This window comes from Polypterus senegalus, chromosome 6 (assembly GCF_016835505.1).
Source record: "Polypterus senegalus isolate Bchr_013 chromosome 6, ASM1683550v1, whole genome shotgun sequence".
NCBI classification, from domain to species: domain Eukaryota; kingdom Metazoa; phylum Chordata; class Cladistia; order Polypteriformes; family Polypteridae; genus Polypterus; species Polypterus senegalus.
The window spans coordinates 19,860,735-19,887,527 of NC_053159.1; the positions used below are offsets into that span (position 1 = coordinate 19,860,735).

Genomic DNA, 26,793 nt, shown 5'->3' on the forward strand with positions numbered 1-26,793 from the left:
AATAATAAATGCGTATTTATTCATTTTCTTACTTTCATCTCCATAACATATCCAGTGTTCGCTCCTTCCTCTCCTTTTCTAATGCTGAGAAACTTGTCCATGCTTTTATCACATCCCGCATCGATTATTGTAACTCACTGCTGGCAGGTGCCCCTTCTAATTTTATATCACAGCTCCAGCTTATTCAAAACTCAGCTGCAAGAGTCTTTACTCGAACCAGCAGCAACGAGCACATCACACCCACCCTGCTCCATCTTCACTGGCTCTCTGTCTCTTACAGAATCAAATATAAAATCCTACTAACCACCTACAAAGCCTTAAACAACCTTGCACCAAACTACACCAGTGACCTTCTCCATCACTATGTGCCTGCCCGCCTACTAAGGTCCTCTGATTCTGGCAATCTTGTTGTGCCCCACACTAATCTACACTCCATGGGTGACAGCAGGGCATTCAGCTGTATAGCACCCAGACTCTGGAATGACCTACCGAAATTAATCAGGTCAGCTGACTCCATGACTTCTTTTAAAAAAACAACTCAAAACTCATCTGTTCAGGAAGGCTCTTAGCTCTACTTGACTTTATTACCCTTCTCTAATGTTTACCTCTCTGTCAAGATGCTCATGTAACCTGTATGTGTGTGCTAGACCATCATTATGTTGTCTGCTAGGCCTTTCTCTGAATTTACTGTCTTAATCTTCATTATTTATTTATTTATTTGGTTAGTACAATGCTATATACTGTATACCCTGCCGTTCTTTTTTATATTCTGTAAGTGCCTTGAGCATGGGGAAGGTGCTATATAAATAAAATGTATTATTATTATATGCCTATAAAGAAATTCCTTAAAATAAGCCATTCTTGAGTTCACCAAATCTTAAAAGTTCACTAACTAATTTTTCAATGCTGTATCTTAATTTTAAAAATTTTTGCATCCTCAGGTTTCTTCATATACTGCATATACTGTACTTTTATCTGTGTTTATACTTAAATCCCTTAGTTGTTGCTAAGTAAAAATCCATTATACCCCAAGAACACATATAATGGTCTAACATTCCACTAACATTTTTAAAAGAAATTCAGCGTTGTCCATTAAACTGTATCAATCTGTTTGGGGTTAACATGTTGTCAAACCAACAGCTCAAACTCAATTAAACTCAAACTCTTCTCCCATCATTCCACAAAACACAAGTCAAAGAGAACAGAATGAATAAACCTGGAATAAAACTAGTAAATCTCACCCAAGTGGCTGTACATACAGGATGCTCGCAAAGTAATGATTTGTGTCCAAAAATTACCATCTTTGCATGGAAGAAAAAGACTTCTACACTGAATAGGCATTAAGTATTATTGTTCTTTGAAGAGACACATACCTTTTCCAATCAGCAGACTGATTTGGCTATTGATTTGCTTCTCAATCCGGTTTCCCTCCCGCCCAACAAGCTGCAGAACACAAAAGAATGGACGGACATCACAAAGACGCCTCTGCTCATCCTCGATCTCCTCTCGTTCAGCTGTGTGGTTGATACACATGAACACATAGTTATCTGGGTCATTAAGGGCACAGAAGAGTGGTTCTGTCTTAGCCTTGTTCCATACGATCTGCAACAGCAACAACAGCAAAAAGTGTCAATCTTATGAACTGATGGACAGGTTTACTGTACATAGACATTCATATGCTTTAAATAAAAATACATTAACCGATTATTCTATTTCTGCATTTTGTTTGCCATATTCAGAAGGATGGTGAAATATGCATACAGTGGTTATCATTATAGCTTCACTGCTTGAGTGGCCTTGGTTCAAATCCAACCCTGGCCATTTACCTATGTTGAGTTTACACATTCTCCCTATGTTGACCAAGTGTTTCCAGGTATTCTGGTCCAAACTCTGCAATTTTAAAGACATGTACAAGCTTTTTTAAATTAGGCTGGTGTGATTGTGGGTGTATGGGAGTGCAACCTATGATGGAATGAATTAAAGTCCAAGAATGATTTCATCCTTGCACCGAATTTTCTCAAAATATGTATGCTTCTGTGATTTTAAGCCTGCATTGGACAAGATGAATGCAGTTGCTTTAAGAGCTTTATGCAGTACAACATATGGAAATAAATGTTATGCTCTTAATGCCTTTATTACACTAGTGCTTATTCTCCTAATTGACTGTTTTGTATGATTTATTTAATTGCATAATCAAATGACAAATTCTTATTTTTTATACATTGCTCATTATCAATAAGAAGGTACAAATACAAGTGGCAACATACTGTATCATGCAGGAAATCTGTAATTTCATTGTCATTTGCACTTTGATTCACTAATCACTTATTTTATTTACATGCCAGAATAAATACACTACTAACATTCTCTGTATTTAAGCATCTGAGTTACTATTCATTTTGCTTTACTGTATACACAGGAAAAACATGAAAAAACATTTAGGCAAAACTACAGAATTTCCTCTTCTATTCATGGAAATTTCTGAACATAAATGATTTACCAGTTTAAAGTATCATTTTGTTTGTGTTTCATCACAACTAGATGCTTCCTTTTGCATTGGCTGTGCTCAAATTGAACAGCCTTGCTATGCCCTGTTGTCCTCAACCTTTAAAAGATTTTAACAAAACACCAGGTTCATATAGTAAATGGAATCAAGGGGGCAGTTGAGACCTGAGAGTGGTGGGCATAGAGATGCAACTGGTACAAAAATAAGGCATTTATTGTGCAAAAAACTGTGACATAATTAGTCACTTCATAAAATAATAAAAACAAAGTGCACTTTGTAACAAGTAAATAACAATGAATGTGTACATAAAAATCACTAATTAAAAGGTTTCAAGTTAAAACCAGCACCATAATAATACCAAACCAAAAATCGAAAAAATTAAAATACAGGATTAAAGCATTTCAAAAATACACCAGAACAAATCATTCAATACAAGGGGTTTTGGCAGGCTCAGCCATTTAGCTTCTTATTCACGTTCATTCTAATTTCTCTTCAAAATTAAGCAAAAGGAATATAGAGGGGCACAACATGGTTGGTGGTTCTTCTTGACTTTTCCTAACCTTGTATGTATCTCAAATGACTTTGCCAAAAAGAACACACACAAAAAATCCTCAAGCCTTGTATGTCCTCCAGTTCAATGCATTTTTCAGCCTGTAAGCCGATGAAGCCTGCGCATGCTTAACTTGCGTGGTGGCTATACTGCATGTCCCAAAGCACCTCCTCTGTGCTTTCCCTTGATAGGATCTAACCCAGGGAAACAGGATCTTGTTAGGACTGCCACACCACTGTCTTGGAAACTGACCGTGCACAGCCAGTTCCAAGCGGAGGTTTTGCTGTAATGCCTCTTTCAGTTTTCTCTAATAAAAAGCACCTAGTGTGCTCAGAGTTCTAAACTGTGACATGCTCATTCACAAGCTGTGAATGTGAAGTGTTTGGATTCAGACCCATTGGTGTTGGTAAGTCTAAATGAAAAGATTACAGAACTGTCCACAAATGAAAAGCAAACAATTTGGAGAGCTGAGGAGAACAACTATTAGTTATGATAAAATAAAATTATCAAAGCTGTAAAGACAGACAATAAAACAACTGTAGATGAAACCATCGGCAACAACAACCTCCATTGCCTAGGAATACAAATATCAGATAGTCAACACCACAAGCACCAGAAAAACACCAGAATTAGAATAATTGAAAGAAAAAAAAAAAAACTACAAAAATGAGTATGCAAAATTCTATAAAAATGTTATAAATAAATAAAACGCATGGTGTATCTTAATCAAAGTGATGATGCTATGAAAGAGTGGGGTACGCAAATATTTACTACAACCTTAACTAGACTGATTCACCTGTGAACCATAGTGAAGGTAGTAGCATCATGACTTGGAGATGCATGGACGTCTCCGAAACTGTCTCACTCATCTTTATTAACAATAAAACAAAATATATATTAGCAGAAAATTACTTCAAAAGCTGAAAGATGCATCTTGTCTTCCAATGTATAAGAAAATACCTCCACAGAGATTCACCAGTACTTACTTAAAAGGAAAGACAAGGACATAAAATTGAGTTCAAAAAAATAGCTTTAAGAAAAGTCTTGCACTAGCTGTCCTGATATAACACTAAATGAGTACGTTTCATTTTTTAGGAAGTTACTAACAATAGAAACGACTGTAAAATAAAAACTGAAAGCAGATAAGGCAAAGATGTGGAAAAGCATCTTAAAAAAACAAACCTGTGTTTCTGTTTCAGACTATAATACTACACTATACAGACTTACAAAGTTAAAAATGGACTAATTCATGACAACACCATAATCTACAATTCTCAAATCCACTTAGTCCAGTTTAGGGTGGCAAGGGGAGCCACTGGACACAAAACAGGAAACAGCCCTAGACAGGGTGCCAGTCCATCACAGGATTCACTCATACACGCACCCACCCACCATTCACATTGGGAGAAAAACACAAATCTGGGATGTGGGAGGAAACAACCCACTAGAATGTAAAAACTCCACTTGGACCAGGATGCTGAATCTGTGACCTGGCAGCACTAACCACTGTGCCACCATACTGTCTATAAGTGTTTGTTTGACATTGAAAATATTTTAGCCAAATTTTCTATGAGGAATTATACAAATTTGGTTACTTATTTCTGTATTTACAAATTAAAAAAAAAAAAATAGACACAATCGGATCACAATACCCCAGGTTATTATAACACTGGGAAGAACTTGTTTCTAATGAAACAAATAACAACTGGAATAAAGTCACCAGTGCTAAAGTGTTTCCACAGGACAAAGGTCAAAAAGAACTTATTTGGAGGATCTTTTACATTGTAAAGCAGACAGAAAGCAGTGGATCATAACTGGTGTGAGATTATGTTAACATGAATGCTGTGGTTCAGGTGAATTTCATAAGGACAAAATGCATCAATGCTTTGTATTCAGCATTCTAAGCCTGTACTCCATGGTATACAAAAATGACTTCAATATACTTGGATAGTCATTAATTATAAATGACAATAATCACATTAACAACTCACACAAACTCAAGACGGTTCTATAATTAAAAGAAACTTGAATTTTGTCTTCTAACCTACACTGCAATGGAATAAACACTGTATGCTGATACACTACCATTATTAAATATGAAGTGTCAAAATACTAACTGACCACTGGCAGTGCTTTGGAAAAGATGCTCCCCTTAAAATTTGTCATGACTAATTAAACAATTTATTTCTATCATGGTGTTACACATCACAGCATTATTCAGTTTAATAAGAATTCCATTTACAGGTATAGTATACTATTGTACAAAGAGGCAATTATAAGCAACTTTATTATGTAACAGGATGAATGGATAATTAAACAGAAGCAGAAAGTATATTGGCCTGTCAGTATACACAGATACTTGTTTTGCTCCACAGTGTGACATAATCACCATAATTGAATCATGAACATTTAATCCTCAACCCTAGCCTAAATACACACACATGGGGCAGAGCTATATACATAAATACACACCTATATTCACTGTATAATATGTCAAGCCATTTCCTTGCCACAAAGCACAAATAAAAAGGCAGCAGTAATTAGTTGGTGACTAATGAAAATAAAAACAGAATATAAAAAACATCTGATTCAGCCATGCATATTCCAATAGGTAGAGAGGTGGGACTATAAACTACATAATGGGTGAGCAGTCACAAGCACTAACATATATCCTGAGCATATTATTATCTCACTTCTCCTGGAGACATTTCACAAAGTAAAATAATACACAAAGTTAAATATATATATATATATATATGTGTGTGTGTATTCCCAGTGCTTTGGAAAAGATGCTCCCCTTAAAAATGCATCATGATCACTAAAAAATTGTATTTCTATCATGTTTTTAAGTGTATATGCAGTATTTTAATGCTTTGTTTTTTTAACAAAACTTCATACAATAGGTCATCCCAACAAATGAGAGAAATTGGAACATCAAGTCACTGAAACTCAAAACTGATTTTGTCTTTTAAGCAGACAGGATTTTTTTTTTTTAATTTGAAAAAATGTGTGGTATATTGATTTTACACATCCATATCTGTTTTCACAATCCTACATCCCCTTTTTGTTTAATACAATTTATATAATAATGTACCAAAGTATATAAACATGGAAATATCAACTAAAAATAAATATATATATATATATATATATATATTTTTTTTATAGTTGGTCAATCTCAGTTATAAAATCGAAATACCTCTTTTATGGCCTCTATAGTGCTGTTGCGTGATACAGATAAATTCAAATAAATTCCTGTTGGTAGAAGAAAATCTATTTGGACATCTTGGCTTGCCTCTTCTTCCCAGTTCTCCAGGATAAAGTACATTCCTGGAGGCATCCTGGACCCCACTTCTCACTGCCCACTACCGGACTGAAGTGGACATGCATCGATACTGAAGAGAGAACAAAATTCACAGTAAATGTGGGTACTAATAAATTAAAACAGACTAGTATATTACCAGGTGGTAAACATAATGCTTCATATACAGTACATCCTAACATCTTTTAAGGGGTCCTGACAGTCTGAAAACATTTTCATATCGCCGCTTTTTTTTTTCTTTTAACTATTAGTATGGGTTGAAAACCCAGTCTGATTAAGAAAACAAACTGGAAGACAGAAGGTATAAAAGTGATAAAGGAGTAGTGTCAGAATAATTAAAAAAAATACCACTGACAGATGCTATTTAATGTCTATTTATACCCTTTTTAACAGCAAATACAAATTTAAACACAGTGTCACCTTTCAAAAGAAACTGATGTACAGTAAAGCTGCTTTGTTATAGTGTGCATCAGCTTGACTTATCACCATGTAAGCTTCTGTCTGGAATCTATCAGGGGCTCAATTGCTGCAGTACAAATTAAAAAAAAAACACTCAGAGGTTTTAACTGGGAATTTAAAAAAATGTTCAGGTACTTTTACAATCAAATATACTTGGAGATACAAAATACAGGCTGTAGCCATAATAAAATTATTATGGGTGGCATAAAGTAGTTGTGCAATATAAAGGACTGAACTTCAAACTCCAATGCTGATGGCTTACTCTTCACCTCCATTTTCTGGTGAAACGAACACAGAATCACTTAACCTGCCCAAGCAACAAATGTATAAAATACAATAAAATATATACAATTACACAAATTTCTTTACATCTTGAGATGGTGTTTCAATATAAAAAAATCACTGATAAAAATAAAGGTTGTTTGTTTGTTTGACACTACAACTTCTTAGCACTTGAATCCTAGTCCCTGGTTGGAAGCGGAGTCTAGTCATTCCATGTAACCCTGAAGGTCACATGGATAACAGCTGAGCTATATTGCTACATGCAAGATTATTTCCTTTGGATATCTTTTTTTTCCAGCCAAGGGGTCTGCAAAGTCAATGCTAGAGTGCCGTTGGGGCATTACATTTATGTTCCAGTCCAAATTCTTAATAAAAAGTCAATTATTGCTGTTGTGTCAATTATCAGCCAGGGGGTTGATGGGGTCCGGTTTGGTGGACTCAGGATTGGGTCACTGCTTTTTGCAAATGATGTTGTCCCGTTTGCTTCATCAGGCCGTGATCTCCAGCTGCCTCTGAATCGGTTCGCAGCTGAGTGTGAAGCGGCTGGGATGGGAATCAGCACTTCCAAATCTGAGACCATGGTCCTCAGCCAGAAAAGGATGGAGTGCCCTCTCAGGGTTGGGAGCGAGATCCTGCACCAAGTGGAGTAGTTTAAGTATCTCGGGGTCTTGTTCACGAGCGAGGGAAGAATGGAGCATGAGATCAACAGGCGGATCAGTCCGGCATCTGCAGTGATGCAGGTTCTGCATCGGTTTGTCCTGATGAAAAAGGAGCTGAGCCGTAAGGCAAAGCTCTCAATTTACCAGTCGATCTACGTTCCTACCCTCACCTATGGTCATGAGCTGTGGGTAGTGACCGAAAGAACGAGATCGCGAATACAAGCGGCTGAAATGAGTTTCCTCTGCAGGGTGTCAGGGCTTTCCCTTAAAGATAGGGTGAGAAGCTCAGTCATCCAGAAGGGGCTCAGAGTAGAGTCGCTGCTCCTCCACATCGAGAGGAGTCAGATGAGGTGGCTCGGGCATCTGATCAGGATGCCTCCTGGACGCCTTCCTGGTGAGGTGTTCCAGGCACGTCCAACCAAGAGGCCCCGGGGAAGACCCAGTACATGCTGGAGGGATTATGTCTCCTGGCTAGCCTGGGAACGCCTTGGGATTCTCCCAGAAGAGCTAGAAGAAGTGGCCGGCGAGAGGGAAGTCTGGGCCTCTCTGCTCAAGCTGTATGAAACATAATTCTACAGGCATTGCGGCCCTTCAAAACTGACTTTGCAAACCCCTGTTCTACCCAATTAAAAAAGTTTGCTTCCAGGGTGACAAGGCAGTTGCAAGCTTCCTTGTTCTGAACGTCCAGCAATGATTGCAGCTGTTCTTGCTCTCAATTTTAAAACCACCCAAAAAACATTAGTGTGTACTTATTTACATTTAAGAGCTTTAAAAAAAATAATAAATAAATAAATAAATGAAGCTGCATTTGGGGGATAGGACAACTTATTACTATGAATGGAGTGCAGTAACAATTACTGAATTGCAGCTATACAGTTGGGATATTAAGTTGCTATCTTAAAATGACAGACTTAAAGGAAATAAATAGCAAGATCAAAAATAACCTGCAGAATTTAGGATATGGAGATATTACTAAGGGTAATCATTTTCATATTCCTAGCACCCAACTACATAAAGTGCTCATAGCTTTTAAAGTACAACGTTTCCACACATTAATATACACCCTCTTATCCCTAATATTCTGTCCTTCTACCATAAATTGAGGTCGCATTTAAGGAAAGCATTAGCTTACAAGTTGTCTAGCTACTATAAAGAAATTTATAAAAGCTGTACCCTCAGGGTTTGTTGAACTTCTGCTAAAATGCCTTCCCTTATTGACAGAATGCAGTTGTGTCTAAAGATGAATTTGCTGTTTCATCAAAACATTGCTTTACATATGCACCCTATTCAAATGTAATATGTGTAATGTAATATGTTCAAGCTGGAAGAAAAGGTAAGATCTAGAAAATGCAAATTCCTTTCTTAGAATCCCCTCAAATAACAAAATATTACAAAATTAAATAGACATAACGCATGATTGCAGGAAACAAGCACAAAGAGTGCTCTTTCTTAAAATAATTAGATGACCTGTAGAAGGTTTTACCCTAAGGTCAGGACTGATATCCAAAATAACTGTGTAACCTTTAACACACTAACTGAATATCTGGACTTAAAATCACACAGTATACGAAATTTTCCAAAGGGGAACTCTCAATGTGAAAATGCATGTTTAACTAACACAAAAGATTACAGTATGCAAGCTTTCCAGGCAACTCAGGCCCCTTCTTCAGGCAAGATCTGAATTGTCTTGAAAGCTTGCATATTGTCATCTTTTTTAATTAGCCAATAAAAGGTGTCATTTTGCTTGACTTCTCACTACATTCATAATGGCTAACACGGTACAACACCCTAGTACTAACAAACACAAGAAAGTATTGACAGACTGACAAAATTGCCTCCTTTTTCACACAGGAAAATTATTCTTGTGAAAAATGCAAGTCTGTTTCTACTGTGAAGAGGAGACTTTGTCTAGTCTGTAGTAGTCCACAGCCAGCATTTATTTCAAGTCCCTATTTTGTCCTTTAAGAAATGGGTTTCTTACTGCCACTCACCCTGTGAAACCTTCAGCACAAAGTCTCCTCTTCACAGTTAAGCTGTGCTTGAAGCTGTTGTGATATGAGTTGCCTGTGATCGTGCATGCTGGTGAACCTCAGAAACCTATCCTCTGATTGGCTTGTGACTTTGGGTCGGCCAGATCTCTTCTTATCAGAGTTTCTTCCAGTTTCAAGTTGCCTTTGGCTTGTGTAGGACACCACTGGACTCACCAACACTGATTTGTTTTGTAATTTCTCTAAACGAAAGGCCTACACTTCTAAGGGTAATAATGGTCTGTCTCATTTCATTTGTTAATTGCCATTTTCTTGCAATTATTGTCCAAGTAGTATCTAAGAGGGTGTAGTAACACAGTCTGTTCCAACTCTGCTTTAAGACAGACAAAGGGTTTATAAGTAATCAATTGAAGTTAGGACACCTGTGCAAATTGTGTGTTTTAAACTTTCAAGGCTTCATTTACTTTAATTGCTGCAGAACACCTGTAGGCTGTGAAGAAATCCCATTTGTAATATTCTGAAATTTGCTTTTTTCAGTTTTTGCTAACCTAAACTTTAAATGTAAACCTTTGGCAGTTTACTGCTTACCTTTTCACCATTTCAGGTCATTTATTGCACTTCAACTGATTAAATATGAAGAAAAACTGAGGTGTTCTAAAACTTTTGAAAGGTAGTGTAAATTTTTATAAGTTATAGTAAGACAGCAAATATTTATGTTTTATAAATGTTAACCTTTTTGACAATGCTGGCTGGAATGCAAGTGTCCCATCCGTCATCTACACTATCTTTCTATCAATTTTTCTACTCTCATTAATTGAGAATTTGTTCTTTATGCATATGATTGGTTTCCATAACTGAAGTAACTCTTTGCTAGAGGATTCAACAATGAATGATGCCTACATGATACTTACATTAATAAATTGTTGTATAAGTGTTGGGTAAGCTGTGCAAAACAGCCATTTTTTCTTGTTTCCTCTATTGAACACGTGATCATGATGAAGCAAAATTCCATAAACTCTATATTTTAAGCTGGGTTAACTATAATATAGATTGTAAGATTGCACAAACATCCACTCAGCTATTTTGGAATAAAACATCATTGTTGTCATGTTGGCCTTCCCAGTTTGACTCTACAATGAAATTCCTGAAACTGCATGATGCCTATATTTTAAATTGCATGAAAAATAATGTAAATATAGAATTTCGTGAAAGTAGACATTTTTGTGTTGGTTCTGCATTACATTACATACATGCCCCCACCATAGTTTCCATTGAATCACTGATGTGGAATATCATCTTACTATAGTTGTAAGTAGGGCTAAAACTAAACAATATGCCCAATTCATTACTATTCACTAAACCGTTTTGGCATGATAACATGGTTTTTGTTTTGCACCCCTAATTACAACCGCATTTCTCAGTGGAACTTTTTAAAGGCCTTAAAGTTGGAGTTTTGAGTTGTATCAGCAGTAATATGCATGCAGAATTTCATGAGCTTCGACACTGCTGTTTTGGAGTGATGCATTTTCTGCAACCCCCCTATTACAACCACTCTTCCCAATGAAATATTGAAAACTCCTTGGAGCCTCTATTTTAAACCGATTTAAAATTTCATTAAGATATCAACCTATATGCAAAATTGTCTTTTTTGTGTGATTGGCAAACAAACACATTACAATTTCATTTACATTGATTTAGGAGTGTGCAATTTAGCTTTTTGGGTCTGGGAAGAAACATCAACAAATATTTCATAGCTTTATTCTTTGAAATGTGTTTTCTGAATTGTTTGTTTTTATGTCAAAGTACTTCAATTAATTGCTGTGACTTGTTAAAGATTACTATAAATATCTATTTGCCTGCTTTCTAATTTTCTGCATTACAACTTATTTTCATACTTTTATCAAATCTACAATTAAAATGTAGTATTATATTCCAAACAAATCAATTTTTTTTTAGAAACAAATACATCCTCAGAGGTTTCTGAAGGAACGCTCTAGGAAACCCTGAAGGCCTTCTTAAGAGGACAGATTATCTCATATCTTTCCCACAGAAATCAATTGGAAACCAAGAAGGAATTAGAGCTAATCAATGAAATTGCTAGAATAGATCAAGAGCATGCCAAGTGTCCAAGTGAGGCGCTTCATTGGAAAAGGCAGGTTCTGCATTCAGAGCTCAAACTCTTAACAATTAAAGAAACTGAACAACTTATACTTAAATCAAAACATCACTATTATGAAAATGGAGAGCTAATAAGATCTTAGCTCAACAAATCCACAAGGAAGAAGTTCACAATGGAATCCCAGCAATCACCAACACAAACAGAGACAGAATCATTGACCACAAAAATAAAATGCACACATTTAGAGAATATTATAAATCCTTATATTCTACTAAGTTTAAAGACGACAAGACACAATGTAATACATTTCTGGACGCTTTACAGATACTACAAATAGATACTCTTAGTGCAGAGCATATGGATAAACCTCTGGCACTATCAAAATTACTAGATGCTATAAACTCAGAGTGGGAAGGCTGCATGCCCTGATGGCTACCCTTCTTAAGAAATTCTCAACTCAGCTAGCTCCCCTTCTATTAGCAATATTTACAGAAGCTAGAGAAAATAAAAATCTACCTCAAACGTTTCGCCAAGCATTAATTACTGTCTTTCCAAAACAAAATAAGGACTTATTAAAATGTTCATCGTACAGACCAATCTCACTTCTGAATAACGATGTTAAGATACCCTCCAAATTCCTAGCTAGAAGGATGGTGCAAATGCTGTCTTTGGTAAAATCACAAGACCAAACTGGATTTATTAAAGGCAGACACTTGGCTTCCAATGTTCGACACCTGTTTAATGTAATATATTCACCAACAAAGTCAAACACCCTAGAGATATTATCGTTGGATGCAGAAAAAGCATTTGACATGGTTGAATGGAACTACTTTTTCACTACATTGGAGAGATTTGGGTTTGTCCCGAACATTTGTGCATGGATCAAACTACTGTATACCAATCCAGAATCTTTAGTTTGCATTAACATTAATTCAGACTACTTTAAACTAGAGCGAGGTAACAGACAAGGATGCCCCTTGTCACCACTGTTTTTTGCAATCGCCATTGAGCCACTGGCAATTCATTGTCGAAATGCTATGGAGATAAAGGGGATTATCACAGAAGGACTGGAACAGAAGGTTTCTATATATGCTGATGATATGGTACTGTATATATCAGATCCACAAAATAATGGGCCTGCAGTCCTAACAGCACTAACAGAATTTCAAAAGATTTCTGGTCTCAGTATCAATTTGAATAAAATTGTGCTCTTCCCAGTGAATTCTCAAGCATACAATATTAGATTGGACACCTTCCCTTTTATCATCGCAGATCAGTTTAAATAATTAGGAGTAAACATCACAAGTAAATATAAAGCTCTTTATCAACAAAATTTTGCTGTCTGTATGGAAAAAATTAAGCAAGACTTGCATAGATGTTCAACCTTTCATCTCACTTTAGCTGAAAGAATTAACATATGTTCATGTTTTATTTCAAAACATTCCAATATACATCAATAGATATTATCTTTTTTTTTAAATTATATTCAACCATAACCTCATTTTTTTAGGAATTCAAAACATTCACATATCCAAAGGGAAACCCTACAAAGACCTAAGTTGGAAGGTATTACGACTCTACCTAACTTTCAATTTTATTACTGGGCAGCAAACATACAAACTACAAAAACATGAACATGGACACAAATAGATGAACATACACAGGCTTGGTCCGCAATGGAAATAAAATCCTGCAGTGCTTCTTTATATTCCTTGCTATGCATCCCAATAAATACAAGTTATCGCCAATATACAGCAACCCAATTGTGCTTCACTCACTCAGAATATGGAACCAATGTAGGAAAAATTTTAATATAGAGAAGTTTTTATATGTGGTACCACTGCACGAAAACTACCTTTTTTCTACCCTCTCAAACATATGCAGTTTTTAATGCCTGGAAAACATTTGGGATTAAATCACTTAGAGATCTGTACACAGACAACGTCTTTGCATCCTACGAACAATTACACTCCAAATTTAACTTTCCAGCAGCACATTTCTGTCACTACCTTCAAATGTGAAACTTTGTTAAACAGAGTCTGCCCAATTTTCCTCACCTCCCACCTACCTCTTTGCCAGAAAAAATCTTGCTCAGTCTCAAGGACTCAGATAGTATTTCCGTAATATATAAAACTATTTTATAGTTACTTCCTTTCAAAGATCCAAGAGAACAGTTGGAAAAAAATCTCTTACTCAATATTTCAGAAGAGCAATGCATAGAATTCACTCGAGCTCCATATGCGCAAAGCATAGAATTATTCAACTTAAAATTACATAATCGAGCACATCTCTCTCGTTTACAATTGTCCAAAATGTTACCAGGGCAAGATCCAACCTGTGACCGCTGCAATCAAGTTCCAGACTCACTAGGCCACATGTTTTGGGCCTGTACCAAATTAACATCATTTTAGACCAAAATCTTTAGTTGCCTTTCAGACAGCCTTGGCGTCACAATCTCTCCTAATCCACTACCAGCTGTGTTTGGGGTACTTCCAGAAATGTTTAAAGTGGAGAAGGACAAACAGACTGTAATGGCCTTTACTACACTATTGGCATGTAGATTTACCTTGCTCAATTGGAAGAATCCTAACTCACCCATTCCAAGTCAGTGGGTAACTGATGTTATATACGATTTGAAACTGGAAAAAAATCAAATTTGCACTTCGAGGATCTGTACAAAATGTTTTCAAAACCTGGCAGGATCTAATCAATAACATTTTAGAATATTCATTTAAATTAAGGAAGCAGGTTCTCTCCCCTATTTTACTCAGTTTATCTTTACTCATTTATTAATTTACCTATTCACTTAACTTTTCTAGCATAAAGTTTTATACTGCTGTGCTAGCTCTCTTTCTCAGGGGTGGGGGTTGATTTGTTTAGAACCTTTTTTTTTGGTAAACCATGAGTTTATAAATAATAAAATCAATAAAATTAACATAAAATAATGTAATATTAGCTAAAAATGATTGCAGTCAAACCAATGACACAAGGAAAATTTAGCAATACCCAAAACCCCTGTGTGAAAATGGCACCCACAGACTGAAAATCATGTGTGCCTCCTTTAGTTAGCATCAATAACTGCAGAAAGACACTTGCTGTAATTAATGACAAGTCTCTCACGGGTTTGTGGGGGATTTATGGATATGACAGCATGAACTGCTTGGGGCAGGTTCTGATGCAACAACAATGTGTTTATGGTCTATGTTTTTACTGTGAGAGTATTTTGAAACTCTTAATTTGTAAGAGTTAGGATGGCCTTACAACCTCCTAAAGAATAACCCAATACACAACAGCATTTGTATTTGATTGAATGATGCCAGGATATCAGGTTCTTATGTACTCTAGACAGAGTAAGGACCAAGTTTGTCAAAAGTTTTGTCTCATTTGTTCATAAAACATTGTTACAAAATTTTACAGTATCATCCAGGAAGAAATTGAAAGACCACCTTATTAACAGGCCATGTTTCCACACACAGGCTCTGCCATACATATCATTTTTGTCCACAGGGTTTTCTGATGCTATAAACCTGAACACTGATGATAACAGAGATGACAGATACCTTCAGATCATAAAACTCGCTGTTGGGATATTTGTAAAGTTCATGAAAAATGTGTCCTTTTTCTCAGCCAGAAAGATATCAATATTTTTTTTCTGGTGTCTTTCAGAATTTTCTTTTGATTGTGGCATTATCTTTTTTATGACTTGTCTCTTAACAACTTCAAACATATTATATGGGCCAAATTTATCAGATTTATATTTGTCAGGGCTACACAAATCACCCCGACTATCAAGGAAGTAAAACAACTAATGGTAAATATTCATTTAACTGTGTTGTGCTCACTAAGGGCACAAAGCCCTTTGCACACCTAAAGTTTGCATGTTTGATTGCCTCACATATCAAACAAATCAAAGGAGGACTAAGCTTTGTGCTTTTTTTCTGACTTGAAAATGGGAAAGTGTTATATAAATAAAACATTTATCATTATTACTATTATTCAGATTTTTCTCTATATACTATGCTTTGAAATTAGTATTCCACCTGAAAAGATTCCACTTAAAGATCTGAGCAAATACGCACTAACATATATGTAAAATTACAAAAATTAGAATAAAGACAGATATCTTTTCAGCTAAAGAATGGCCTGCTGATTTTTACTCATTATGACATGGAGCTAGAGGACAAGAATCACTATTCTATGAATCTGTAAGCAAACATTGTCAAAAATGCAGATGCATATAAGAAAAAAAAAAAACATATGTAATGACAACACCAGACAGAAAAAATAAAAGGAACTTTGAAAAACGTTTTTTGATAGTGTTGCCAGACTAATACAACATTTATCTTGAACAAATCATGATGTGCAATACAGTACTGGTATAAACGAAGCCAACTGAAAAATCAAAAACCAACAATTTACAGATGACATAGGTCTTTTGGCCAAGCACATACAATAAGCACACTATATATGGTCTTGAGATAAACGATTCTTAGACAACCATCCATCCATTATCCAACCTGCTATATCTAACTACAGGGTCACAGGGGTCTGCTGGAGAATGGTTAATAGCACACAAGAGCAGCAACATAAATGCAAGCAATCAACAACTTCTGCTCAGAGGTAAGCTACTGAGACAAATGGACCGGTTTAAGTACCTGGGTGCACACAAATGAATGATGGCAGAAATGAATCATACATCAGAATTAGAACTGCTGCAGCTATACAAGCAATGGGTGGACTACTTGTGTTCAAAATGGTCCCACTCAGAAAGATTCAAGAGGTACAATCTACTGTATAGACAAAGTGCACAATGAAGAGATATGAAAGCACCCGAGAACATTAATAAATGCCATACACAAAAGAGATGGCTTGGACACAAATTTTGGGTGAGCAAACAATGCATTTCAAAGACAGTATTAGAAGGGATCTTGCAGTAGACCACAAGGCCATCTGAAATCTGCACATTGAAACCTTATTGAAAAGGTTTGGGCTCTTTGAAAAATCATACAGGATTAAATCACTTAAGATCTGTACATAGATAATGTCTTTGCATCCTACCAACAATTACACTCCAAATTTAAGTCCCCACAAACACAATTTTTCCACTATTTCCAAATTAGAAACTGCTAAACAAAATCTGCCCAATTTTCCTCACCTCCCACCTACTATTCTGAAAGAAATATTGATCAGTCTTGAGGACACAGACACCATTTCTATAATATATAAAAACATTTTAAAGTCTCTTCCTTTCAAAGATAACAGAGTACAGTCGGAAAATGATCTCTTACTTAATATTTCGGAAAAGGAGTGGAAGACAGCCATGTACAGAATTCACTCTAGCTCCATATGTGCAAAGCATACAATTATTCAACTTAAAATATTTTATCGAGCACATCTATCTCGTTTAGAATTATCCAAAATGTTTCCAGCGGAAGATCCAACCTACAAAGGTTGCAATCAAGCTCCAGCCTCATTGGGCCATATGCTTTTAAACGTGCACCAAATTAACATAATTTTGGCATAAAACCTTTAAATGCCTATCAGACAGCCTTGGTGTCATAATCATTCCTAATCCACTAACCGCTGTGTTTGGTGGGCTCCAAGATGGGCTTAAAGTGGAAAGGGACAAAAACTGTAATTGCCTTTGCTTCACTTTTAGCACGTAGACTTACTGTATCTTGCTCAACTGGAAGAATCCTAGCACACTCCTTTTAAGTCAGTGGGTAACTGATGTTATGTACTATTTGAAATTGGAAAAAAATCTACAGTGGTGTGAAAAACTATTTGCCCCCTTCCTGATTTCTTATTCTTTTGCATGTTTGGCACACAAAATGTTTCTGATCATCAAACACATTTAACCATTAGTCAAATATAACACAAGTAAACACAAAATGCAGTTTTTAAATGATGGTTTTATTATTTAGGGAGAAAAAATCCAAACCTACATGGCCCTGTGTGAAAAAGTAATTGCCCCCTGAACCTAATAACTGGTTGGGCCACCCTTAGCAGCAATAACTGCAATCAAGCGTTTGCGATAACTTGCGATGAGTCTTTTACAGCGCTCTGGAGGAATTTTGGCCCACTCATCTTTGCAGAATTGTTGTAATTCAGCTTTATTTGAGGGTTTTCTAGCATGGACCGCCTTTTTAAGGTCATGCCATAGCATCTCAATTGGATTCAGGTCAGGACTTTGACTAAGCCACTCCAAAGTCTTCATTTAGTTTTTCTTCAGCCATTCAGAGGTGGATTTGCTGGTGTGTTTTGGGTCATTGTCCTGTTGCAGCACCCAAGATCGCTTCAGCTTGAGTTGACGAACAGATGGTCGGACATTCTTCTTCAGGATTTTTTTGGTAGACAGTAGAATTCATGGTTCCATCTATCACAGCAAGCCTTCCAGGTCCTGAAGCAGCAAAACAACCCCAGACCATTACACTACCACCACCATATTTTACTGTTCTTTTTCTGAAATGCTGTGTTCCTTTTACGCCAGATGTAACGGGACATTTGCCTTCCAAAAAGTTCAACTTTTGTCTCATCAGTCCACAAGGTATTTTCCCAAAAGTCTTGGCAATCATTGAGATGTTTCTTAGCAAAATTGAGACGAGCCCTAATGTTCTTTTTGCTTAACAGTGGTTTGCGTCTTGGAAATCTGCCATGCAGGCCGTTTTTGCCCAGTCTCTTTCTTATGGTAGAGTCGTGAACACTGACCTTAATTGAGGCAAGTGAGGCCTGCAGTTCTTTAGACGTTGTCCTGGGGTCTTTTGTGACCTCTCGGATGAGTCGTCTCTGCGCTCTTGGGGTAATTTTGGTCGGCGGCCACTCCTGGGAAGGTTCACCACTGTTCCATGTTTTTGCCATTTGTGGATAATGGCTCTCACTGTGGTTCGCTGGAGTCCCAAAGCTTTAGAAATGGCTTTATAACCTTTACCAGACTGATAGATCTCAATTACTTCTGTTCTCATTTGTTCCTGAATTTCTTTGGATCTTGGCATGATGTCTAGCTTTTGAGGTGCTTTTGGTCTACTTCTCTGTGTCAGGCAGCTCCTATTTAAGTGATTTCTTGATTGAAACAGGTGTGGCAGTAATCAGGCCTGGGGGTGGCTACGGAAATTGAACTCAGGTGTGATACACCACAGTTAGGTTATTTTTTAACAAGGGGGCAATTACTTTTTCACACAGGGCCATGTACGTTTGGATTTTTTTTTCTCCATAAATAATAAAAACCATCATTTAAAAACTGCATTTTGTGTTTACTTGTGTTATATTTGACTAATGGTTAAATGTGTTTGATGATCAGAAACATTTTGTGTGACAAACATGCAAAAGAATAAGAAATCAGGAAGGGGGCAAATAGTTTTTCACACCACTGTAAATCTCACTAAGAGGATCTGTTCAAAACTTTTTTAAGACCTGGCAGGATGTAATCTATAACATTTTAGAATAGGCTTTTATATTGAGAAAAATGATTCTCTTCCCTCTTTTTTACTCTTAAAATTTTACTCTGGCTGTTGACGTTCCTCTTTCTTTTGGGTCAAAGTTGAATTGAATTTAGTTTTGTTAAGTTTGACTGTTTGGTATGGAATGTTACTCATCACTAATTCTCCAACTTCCCGTGTAGGTAGAAGGCTGAAATTTGGCAGGCTCATTCTTTACAGGTCACTTACAAAGTTAAGCAGGTTTCACTTTGAAATTCTACGCATAACGGCCATAACAGTCAACAACGTCTGCCATGTTAAACTTTCTTATTTATGACCCCATCTTCACGAAATTTGGTAGGCGGCTTCCCTGCGCTAACCGAAACCGATGTACATACTTATTTCGGTAGTATGACGCCACCGTCGGCCGCCATATTGAACTTTACAACGGTCTTTGTTGCTCTCACTGACTCACTGATCACTAATTTTCCAACTTCCTGTGTAGGTAGAAGGCTGAAATTTGGCAGGCTCATTCCTTACAGCTTACTTACAAAAGTTAAGCAGGTTTCATTTCGAAATTCTACGCGTAAGGGTCATAACGGTTGACAACGTCGGCCATGTTAAACTTTCTTATTTATGGCCACATCTTCACAAAATTTGGTAGGCGGCTTCCCTGCACTAACCAAAACCGATGTACATACTTATTTCGGTGGTATGATGCCACTGTTGGACACCATATTGAACTTTCCAACGGCCTTTGTTACCTATGGGCCCATCTTCAAGAAATTAGGTGCAGCGGGTTCTCAGCGCTAACTGAATCCTACTTACGTACATATATACGTCCACAGCCTGCAACTCGGTCACCGTGTGAGGCGGCGTTGGGTCCCCCATCCCCACGCCTCCCACATTGTTGGCTGCCTGCCTATATAAGGCCGTCCGTCGCTCCAGTCTCTACATTCCCTTCCTTGCTTTGCCACGGTATTCATGTCTCACTGCTGATAACTGCAGCCTTTTATTTTAATCCACGGCTTCACCGCTGTTTTATTGTTCATTTATTGCGATTATAGTTATTATATAGGTATTTTAGACTTACTTTACATTGTTCAGGCACCCATTTCCTTTATCATTCCAACCGTACCTCCATTAACATGTCTATCGAGGTGATCACTATCGATCAAAGAACTGTCACTTACGGAGTGGTTTCCATGCCCGGAGATGGAACCTGCCTTTTTCATTCTCTGTGTTACATATTGCACGGCCATATCAGGCTCACTCTTGATATCTGGAGGAACATTCTGTCTTATGTATCGAATGACTGGGACAGGTTCAAGGCGTGGACTGATGATAGTACAGGAGATAATTGTACTACACAGGAGCACTATAAGAGTGAAATGCTTAAGCCCTTCACCTATGGTTCTGCATGTAATGTTGATGGCTGCAGCTGAATTGTTCGGATGTCGCTTTCAAGTGTACCGAAATGGCCAAATATTTTACACCTATGGACAACCGCCAGTGCCCCTTAAACATCTTAGATTCACAGATGACGATTTCAGTAGTGGACACTTTGATGTTTATGAATGCTTAAACTCTCAAAAGCTGGATGTGAAGTTATCGATGAAACCGGCTGTATGCTTACTTGACAGATGCCGAATGTCACTTCAACACAAGTCCTGCAAATACTGTCGTAATTGAAACAAACCATGAAACTCAAACCGATTATGACAGCAGCAATCCAAGCTGTGAGATTTGAGGCTAGATTGCTTTTCACATGGCCATCTGTACGTTGCATGCTCAAGAGTAAGCTCAGCACACAGCTTGGTCATATTACAACTGGAGGGCCGAACTGACAACATGGCATACAAAGAGATCCTTAACAAATAATTATTGGTATATTTTCCCTCAGTTTAAAAAGGTTTACTTTTCTTCTTTATATAAATTTTAAGGCAGTACTTCACCGCTACGAAGCGCAGGGATTTTGCTAGTAAACTCAATAAAAATAAAAATAAAAAAAAATGTTGGCCTCAAACTGTGCATTGCAGTTGAGTGCTCACGAGACAGTCAAATGTGTAATAATAAGAAACACAAAGTTGGCACAGCAATAAAGAAGAGAATATATTTTGAGAACATCATGAAATGTTTTATTATTGTCATGTATATAGTGTACAGCTACAAAAATACAGATGATTACTGTTCCTCCTATTTTATTGTCATCCTATATCATTTGTAAATACAGATTTACAAATTTTAGGAAGACATATGGATGCCTGTTTTTCCAGTTGTAGACCACTATCAAATTTGAACATCAAATCAGCCAAAAAGGAAAAAAGTAATGATTCAGAAGATAGCTAAGAACAAAAAAAAAGCAAATGCCAACTAACAAGCAAAAAAAGATACACCAAAGGGAAGATACATATTCTTACTCCAGAAGCAACTATAAAAAGTAGAATGGGAAAAAATTAGCACGTTATATAAAAGAATTTCATTTTCATTTCAGTTTTCATGTACTTTTTTCAGTATAAGATACGCTTTTTTAATTAAAATCATACAAAAAATATTGAAATTTATTACAGCTGAGAAGTGGAAATAATAACTATTAAAGGAAAAAGCTATTTTAAAATGTATTCTAACATTTGTTCTTATTACCTACCGGGCAGCTTAAATAACCAAAATATTTCAAAGAAAAGTACATCTTAAGAAAAATTCCTATTTATCTAGGGGTACAAAATGCAAACACACTTGTAAAGTTCCCTTATGAAGTGAACAAATCACATTAGGAATTTATTACTTAAAAAATAAATCCTGAAACTGGAATGTAATAACATGTTTACAAGTCTAGCTAAAATCAGAAATTAGTTGCAATAAAATACTTGAGCCACAGTGGAGACCACAATTTAAGAACCTCTACAATGCACTATTAGTTATTTTGTTCCAATTTACGTAAACACCACAAAAACACAAAAATGCAATGAATTAAAAAAAAAAAAAAAAAAAACATTATAAGAACAACAAATCTGACTATGTTTCACAAGAATGATGTCAAAATAAATCCTAGGAATTTATAGAGCAGTGAGCTTTAGTGCTGTCTGATGCTTGTGAAATTAAGACCTTATTTGAAAATGTATAAAAAAATATTCAAAATTAGAGCCAAAATGTTCCAATAAGGGAAAGATCCTGTCAAACAAAAACGTATTACAGTATTTAACAGACAACTGGAGAAGACAACAGCATAGCATACAGAAAAGATCAACCTTGGACTTCATGAAAATTCAACCTGAAGCCAGAAGGTGTTAAAAGTAGTGGTAACTTATTAAACTGAATAACATAGAAATTAAAAGGCTAGGAAAAAAGTACAAATCCACAAACAAACATAGGAAAACAAGGTTACTATAAGTCAAATAAGAAACGGCATTAGATAAATACAAAATAATAAAAGTTCTGCAATGCATATTAGAAAACAACCAGACTTTTCATTATGTAATTTACAGTGGTAACCATTTTGCAATCTTCAATCCATCCATTTTTAAGGTCACTGAGAGGCAAATTTTAATCAGGCAGCAAAGAGAATAAAGCAAACAACCCATCTCCAGTAGTGGTGTGCCTATCAATTGCAGGGCACATTCAGACACTGCACCACTGAAACACATCATGACAAATTACCACATCACAAACAAAAAGCACAGGTGTGCATTGTAGAAAAAAGAAAACCCACATGAGCCAGATTATGACATGCAAACACCACTAACCTGGAATTAGATCGTATTGTAAACTGTATTCTGAGATTTTTCAGGTAAGGAAGCCAGATGATTCGAGAGAAGGTAGCCAGAGTATGCCATCACAAACAGTAGGTAGTGACATACTTTGAACAGAGACTGTATTTTATGTTTATATTATTTTGTAGTAATCCGTCTTGTTATTAATACAAGTTTAACAGTGTGCATCTTTGAGTTCATTTAGATCACCACATTTTGTGGCACTTTCTTAAATCTTAAATTTACCTTCAAATGTATTCATAATTTTCCTGAAGTGCTCCAGTTCTACTTTTGACACAATGCCACTGAAATGCATATTTCAATGGCATTGCCTGTGACATTTGGAAGCCAGTTCTTAAATCAGCAAGATATCTTTTACTGGTGATTGTTAAATATTAGGCACCACTATTTACACTTAAAGTATTTCCCTGTGCAGAACAAATTTGACAATACACCTAGTTTACTTCTGGTCAGAAAGTTCTATGTGCCTCAATTTGTAAATAAATTTATGCTTCAAATGAAATACAGTTTGGTTGATGGAATGTGTTAGGAACTATTTGAATTTTCAGTATGTAGCCAAAGCAAATTTGACATTTTTGATAAAGACTTTAATACACTACTGCTTTACAGCATCCCACTGAAGTTATGATGACGGAGTACCATGATGTCTTCCACGTGCACACATTTTATGTCAGATATTTATTGTTATTAGGGAGCAGCAATCACCTGAATTCACTTTTATCCAGCCTTATATCTTAGGCTGGCTTTTCTCAAAAGTTCACTACTCATTCATGTAAAAATATTCCCTTGTGTCCTGTGATTCTCTAGTCTCCAGGGGGTCTTGTGCTATGTGTTGCATTTTACTGAACATATTTGACTATAATTTTGACTTTTTCTTATGTTGCTGTAGACCAGAGGTAGGCAACAGTCTTGGGGGACTGCAGTGGCTACAGGTTTTCGTTCCAACCCAATTGCTTAATTAGAAACCAATGATGGCCAATAACAGATCTTATTTAATTTTATGGCATGTTAGCCTGCAATGTAATGTTCTTATATTGTAGATTTGTTTCCTTTCCAATGCAATCATCCAAATGATTTGAAGCCTAAAACTGATCATTTTCAGTGCATGATGAATCCACACAGGTGTAAATGGGAAAAGTTAAATGGAAACCTGCTTGACATTTGCATCTTATTGCTAATAAGGAGCCATTAAAAAGACTGAATGCAGCCATTTAATTCATTAGAAATAATTGATTTCTCAGTAAAAAACTGTGTTGGAACAAAAACCTGCATCCCTGCTGTACACTAAGTTATACACCAACCTTGCTTTGTTCAAATGTGCTTCCTTTCTCTTCAGCAACATGTCTTGCAAATATGAATCCTCCTTTCAAGTCAATGGTTATCTGCGATTGTTGGTCTCTTTTCATTAATTCCACAGTCTTGTACTGTGTCAAACTGACAATAAGAATAATCACTGTGAAAGCTGACCAGTGATGCCTATGAGGATTATTATTTATTCATTTCTGTATAATATTTTAAATTTAGAGTTACACAAAAAATAGCCTGAATCACACAAAATCTTTTATTTCAAGTAAAGGCCACGACACAGTAATTTACAAAACTACTAATAAACTAAAATAAAGCAAGACATGTTTAAAATAATGTAAACTAAAGAGAAAAATCAACAAATGATCCTTAGACACAGCACATTTGCAGGAAGACCCTACCAATAGCCGGAATATAAGAATTAAACGTGGATAGAATTGTACATGACTGTACTAATTTAAAAAGACAGATGGGTATGGAATGGCACTAAAGTTGAACTGGAAAACACAGTTAACTGTTGGTAGGTGTTAAAATATAGCTAAAATTAGTATTAAGTATAATACAATAGTCAAAAGATGTGCAGCAGTAATAAAAGTGCAAACTGTAGATAATATTGTAAAAATTAGTGCATATAGATCGTAAGACATTATGCTCAAACTCCTTGGTGTGTCCATTTGGAGACCTGTACACATTTAGCCTGACGCAAACCGAGTTAGATGTTCTGCAGATAAGGGCATGAAAAGTGCACTCCAGTACTAAGGATCATGATGTACTCCGATATCCTAATGGAAATGCACTTCAGTAATTGTGAACTGTAGGACACTACATGGATATCTAATGTTAGATCTTTAAAATACCGAAAGACAATAGTTTCATTAGCAACTCTGTCTTAGCCCAGTAAGAGTGAGTGAGGGTGTGTGTGTGTGCATGTGTCTTGTGCCCAGTGCTGCGGGGATGAGCACAGATAAATCATTTCTCAGAACTGGTTAACCAGGGGAGAAAATAAATGGAAGGTTGGCTCAATAAAATTTATTCACCATGCTTATAAAGATACTAAACGTTATTAGGAGGAAGTGTGTTCAAGATAGAACCACCTCTTTACTCAAAGGGACATAGGAATCTGGAACAAACTACAAAGTAGCATTGTTTAAGTATATACTCTATCATTTTAAAAACACAGCTGGATCAGGTATTGAAACAATTTACTAACTAGCTCTCATTAAGAGAGATAATAGAATGAATGAGTTATTGTAGTGAACATGACAGAAAAATTAGTAGAAAAAAGGTCATCAGTCAAAAGTCTTGATAATTACAATACAGTCAGAAGTACTAGGGTGTTGTACCGTGTTACAGTCAGAGCAATAAGAAAGTAAGATAGGGAAAATCCAACTGACTGGCTGAGAAGAAAGAAAAAAAAAAAGAGTAAGATAAACAAAGTTTATGCAGGATGCAGTATAATCAAATCTTTTTCATATCACTTTTAACTGAGAACATCAGCACAGAGAAATTCACAAAGATGCAATAATAAAATTTAATGCATAATTGGTCAATACTCCAAAATATATAATAAACTGAAATAAAGACAGGAAGGATGTAAAAAAACAAGCAAAATACGAGCACTGACATGATAAACTATCGCTAAATGAAAGAAACAGAACAAAAATGAGAATAATAAAATGAAGAGGATTACAAAATTTCAATAGGGACACAGTTGTATGATGTGGGAAAAACAAGGCAGAAAAAAACATTTTTTATGAATCAGATTAAATCAAATTTGAAGCAGTGTCATATTAATTATAGTAGTGTTTCTCACACAGAACTACATCTTTATGCAAGTTACCACAATGTTAGAATTATTTTTGATTACTTAATTATAGTTTTATGTTAACACTAATTTACCTTTTTACCTTTCACAATAAAAACCTTCAAAAATTATATATACATAAAAAAAATCTTGTGCTGTTATTCATTCATTTTGTGAACTCAAGTTATCCATTATTAGGACAACACAGAGCCATATACGTAAAAATACCGGAATACGATAAGTTGAGAATCTAACCTGTACTGATACATTATCACCTATCACCTGGACAGTTAAGTTGCCAATTAACGTGACTTGCACTTCTTTTAGATGTGTGACAAAAAACTGAGGACCACACAAAAAATTTCCAAAATCCAAAGATAATGGCCAGGCCTGGAACACATTCTTTAAACACATTCTCCTGGATCTGTAAGACAGCAGCACTTATAACTTCCCCACAATGATGCCCTATTGCCATACACATGCTATTATGGTATGCACAATGGTTGAAAAATAAACACAGTACATAATAAATTCTGCAATGACAGCAAGACATTAAAAACAGGTAAATGAATGACCTTGACATTACATTAGATTCTTAATCATAAGTAAAATGT

The 26,793-nt window shown here is 36.0% G+C and overlaps 1 protein-coding gene across 3 annotated transcripts in view; it reads right to left on the minus strand.

Annotated features, from left to right (window-relative positions):
* pik3cd (phosphatidylinositol-4,5-bisphosphate 3-kinase, catalytic subunit delta) overlaps nt 1-26,793 on the minus strand; it is a 119,290-nt gene that overhangs the window by 41,467 nt on the left and 51,030 nt on the right. For all 3 annotated transcript variants that reach the window (XM_039755507.1, XM_039755508.1, XM_039755506.1), the window contains exons 2-3: nt 6,256-6,451; nt 1,374-1,602 (exon numbers count right to left, since the gene is read on the minus strand). In XM_039755507.1, the coding sequence (XP_039611441.1) occupies nt 1,374-1,602; nt 6,256-6,396 (370 nt within the window). In that variant the 5' untranslated portion in view covers nt 6,397-6,451. The remainder of the gene's footprint in view (nt 1-1,373; nt 1,603-6,255; nt 6,452-26,793) is intronic.